The sequence below is a fragment of the Meleagris gallopavo genome, chromosome 29 (genome assembly GCF_000146605.3).
Source record: "Meleagris gallopavo isolate NT-WF06-2002-E0010 breed Aviagen turkey brand Nicholas breeding stock chromosome 29, Turkey_5.1, whole genome shotgun sequence".
Taxonomy (NCBI): Eukaryota; Metazoa; Chordata; class Aves; order Galliformes; family Phasianidae; genus Meleagris; species Meleagris gallopavo.
In genome coordinates, this window is record NC_015039.2 from 4,290,745 (window position 1) to 4,294,404 (window position 3,660).

General features: G+C 66.1%; 1 protein-coding gene across 2 annotated transcripts; it reads right to left on the bottom strand.

The window, feature by feature from the left end:
* Nucleotides 1-7: 7 nt before the first annotated feature.
* Nucleotides 8-3,613, bottom strand: LOC104914623 (collagen alpha-1(III) chain-like). 2 transcript variants are annotated; one of them, XM_010724706.2, is made up of 16 exons: nucleotides 3,426-3,613; nucleotides 3,197-3,327; nucleotides 2,855-2,926; nucleotides 2,694-2,756; nucleotides 2,569-2,625; nucleotides 2,183-2,398; nucleotides 1,582-1,947; nucleotides 1,303-1,422; nucleotides 1,158-1,229; nucleotides 1,038-1,064; nucleotides 808-894; nucleotides 682-726; nucleotides 523-592; nucleotides 377-418; nucleotides 264-291; nucleotides 8-67 (listed from the first exon to the last, which is right to left on the bottom strand). In XM_010724706.2, exons 1-16 carry the CDS (start codon nucleotides 3,598-3,600, stop codon nucleotides 52-54), a joined length of 1,587 nt encoding a protein of 528 aa, XP_010723008.2. In that variant the 5' UTR covers nucleotides 3,601-3,613; the 3' UTR covers nucleotides 8-51. The 2 variants fall into 2 exon arrangements, with proteins under 2 accessions (XP_010723008.2, XP_019479010.1); XM_019623465.1 differs by lacking the exon at nucleotides 2,855-2,926.
* Nucleotides 3,614-3,660: the final 47 nt, after the last annotated feature.

Sequence of the window (3,660 nt, forward strand, 5' to 3'; positions counted from 1 at the left end):
CCACGCACCCGGAGGTCGGCACTGGGCTCCAGCCGCTCTGGATGAGGAACATCAGCATCTGGAGAAGCTGAGGAGGGTTTGGGTTAAAGGTAGGACTGGGGTTGGGTTGGGGTTGGGTTTAGGGGTAGGGTTGGGGTCACAGGGCACCCCAACACCATGGGGACACCAGGACAACGCCACAGCCCTGGTGCAAGGGCACGAAGCTTTGCAAAAGTTGCTTCCAAAGAGGCAGGAGTTCACCTAAATACCTGGAGAGCCCTTACCCACTGCCCAGGCTGCATTGGGCGATGCCTGTGAATGCAAACGGGGCTGTTACCGCTGCTGGGACACAGGTGCACGGCGATGACAGCTCGCAGGGAGGGGACGGCGAGCTTACCGGCTGCTTGCAGGGCTGCTGTCCGCGCATGGGATACACCCGCTGCGAGCAGAAACGGGAGGATGCACGGGGAGAACCTCACACTGCACGCTCACACACGTGTGCACCGCGGCACAGAGGTGTGCGCTGCCTGTGCAGGGCCTTACATTGAGGTAGAGGAGTCCTGGTGCTCCGGGGGGCCGGGGGACCGGGCGGACCGGGGGGACCTCGGGGACCCTGCAGGAAGAGCAGTGTGAAGATTTAGGGTGGTTTGGTGCTGCTCCTGGGCTGGGCGGCTCTACGTCACGCTGGGTGCAATCTCTCACATGGGGGATGATTGCTCCGTAGATATCCGGCTCCTCCTTGCTGTGCTGCAAAGGGAACGTGAGCAGATGGAGGCTGAGCTCCTCTTGCCACCCCTCCCCCCTCGTCACCCCCACCCCAGGACTCACCGGTTGGTACCAGGCGCTGGGCTGGCTGCCAGGGCTGGGGAATGGGAGATGGCCTGGTTTGCAGCCGGGCTCCCCATAGCAGCACCCCTGGGTGGCACAGTGAGGCAGGGTCAAGGGCGGGGAGGAAGAGCACATGTCGGGTGTGCAATGTGCATGTGCTGCAGGGGATGGTGCAACTCACCCACCCCCATACCCCCACCAGCTCCCCCCGTGCAACACCCCGTACAAACCCGCTCTCCTGGATCACCCTTTTCACCCTGGAAGAAAGCAGAGTGGTCCCATAAGCACCCTGATGCAGGTGATCCCAGACCCATGAGCACCCCAAACCCAGTGTCTGCTGCCCTGCTCACCTTGGGACCCGGTGGCCCAGTTGCTCCATGATGCCCAGTGGCTCCATGGTGCCCAGCATGGCGTGGTTCACACTGGGATGAAGGGATGTGCAGGTTGAGCGCTGGGCACTGCGACCACCCTAAGCACCCCCAGCCCTGTACTCACCCTGTAGTCCCCCGGTGGCCCCGGTGGTCCCATAGGACCGGGCATCCCTGGGGCTCCCATCTCCCCGGTGCGGCCAGGGCTCCCTGGCATGCCTGGCAGTCCTTGCTCACCCTTCTCACCCTGCCGGGATGCAGCACATGGGGCCATGAGTGTGGGGCCCATGTCTCCCCAGGGCTCCGCAGCAGCAGAGCATGGAGCTGGGTGCATCTCGGTGCCCCATCCCACCTCCTGGGGTTTGTGAGTGGAAAGGCTGGAAATCCCTCTGAGACCCCTCCTTACCTTTAATCCTGGGAATCCTGGCTCTCCTCGGAGCCCTGGTTTGCCAGGAAATGATGCAGGTCCCGGGGGGCCAGGGGGCCCTTCGTGCCCAGGTGCTCCAGGGGGTCCCTGTGTGCCTGGGAGTCCCGGTGCCCCTGGGGGGCCATCGGGCCCAGCCAAGCCGGGGGATCCTGGAGCTCCTTCACTCCCTGGGAACCCAGGCGGTCCCACGGCCCCTGGTGGGCCGGGGGGACCAGGCTGCCCCTCCCGCCCAGGGGAGCCCTGGAGTGCCTTCATGACCTGGGTAGCCTGGGGGGCCGGGGGGGCCAGGCAGCCCTGGGGGTGCCGGGGGGGTCCTGGCTTCCCGGTGGGGCTGGCTGCTCCCAGCTGTCAGGGTGGAGGGAGAGAGGAGAGAGTGGCATTGGTGAATGGCAGTGTCATGTCCCGTGGGCCCCCTACCCACCTCTGCAGCTCTGTGTCCCTGCCCTGTCATCCCTGCAGGTCCAGCTGGGGATGGACCCCACAGCAGCTCCAGCACTGCCCATCCACCCCGGCATCATCCCCCGTCCCTCCATCACCCACCTGTGTCACCCACCCCAGATGCCCCCTCTCCACCTCTCACCTCTCTCTCTGATTCCTTGGAGACCGCTGCGGGTGCAGGTGGACTCCTGGCTCCCCCAGCACCCGGTGGTCCCGGTGGCCCTGGAGGTCCTGGTGGTCCAGGGGGGCCCCGAGGCCCCTGGTGACCCGGCGGCCCCGGGCTGCCTGTCCTCCCTCTCTCCCCAGACAGCCCTGGCTGGCCCCGCTCCCCGGGGAAACCGCGGTCGCCTTTCTCTCCCTGTTGGGATGAAGACAGAGCCTGGCTCCTGCCCCGACACTGGGACTGTCCCTGCAATGCACACTCCGAAGCAACAATCCAAATCCAGAGTAGAAAAAGGTGAAAAGAGCCCTGGGTTTCTCCCCACAGATCCCCAAGCCCACCTGCCCCCCGCAGGACCCCTCTCTTACCTTGGGGCCAGGAGGACCGGGGCGCGCAGGGCAGATGCAGTTGGAGCCATTGTGCATCTGGAGGGGAACGAGCTGTGAGCTGTGGGGATGGGGGATGGGGGGCACCGGCACCAACCCCCCCTCACCTGCAGGGTCACATCCAGCCCGGGGGCCATGGGCACACGCTGGGGCAGCCCCTTCGGTGTGGTCTGTGCAGGAGAGAGGAGCACCGTGAGCGAGACCCCTGCATCCTTGCCCCGTGCCTCCTGTGCCCAGCTGCTCCACGGCCCCCAGCCGCCCCCCGCACCTTGATCTGCAGGAACTCCTCTTCCTCTGCGCTGCCCTCAAAGATCTGTGGGGTGGCCGTGGGGTGGTTGTGCTAGGGCAGAAGGGCAGAGCTCAGCATGCAGCCGGTGGGGTTCAGGGAGTGCTGTGCACTGCAGGCTGTGCAGGGGCACCAGGGTCTCCTCTCCAAGGGGCAGAGAGGGGAAAGAATTTCCAAGGATGGAGCCCAGTGTGGGATGCACTGTTGTGGCTGCGCTGTGCTGGGTGCTGATAAGGGGAAGGATGCAGAGCAGGCCTGGCGTGGGCTGGGGGCTCAGGGTGGGGATGGGGGTCATGGGGTGCAGCTCCTGCCGGGGATGGGCACCTGGGCTCGCGTGCGCAGCGGGGCACGGCCCTGGCCCTTGGTCCTGGCAGAGGGCTCCCGTCTCCTCGAGTCCGTTCCCAATGGGGGTTTGCTCAGCGGCAGCTTCTTCAGGGTCTCCGTGTCAGCAGCATCTGCAGGATGGAGATGTGGGCAGCAAGGTGCTCCCTGCTCCCAGTGCATGGGAGTGTCCCCTCCTCACCGGGTCCGGGAGCTTGGGGTGCACACCTACCTTCCTCTCCACCCAGGGTGGGCAGCGTGGGGGTTGCGGGGCTGGTGCCGGGCTCTGGCGTGGTGTCTTCAGAGCCCAGTGGGTAGAACCACTGGGCCGTGCCATGGGGCAGGAGCCCGGCCAGCACTGAGAGGATGCAGAGCGCACGGAGGAGGCGTGGGGTACCCAGCCTCATGCTGCAGCCCCGGGGTGCCCGGAGGGACAGGAGGGTCTGGCTCATCCCGCTCGTCTGTGC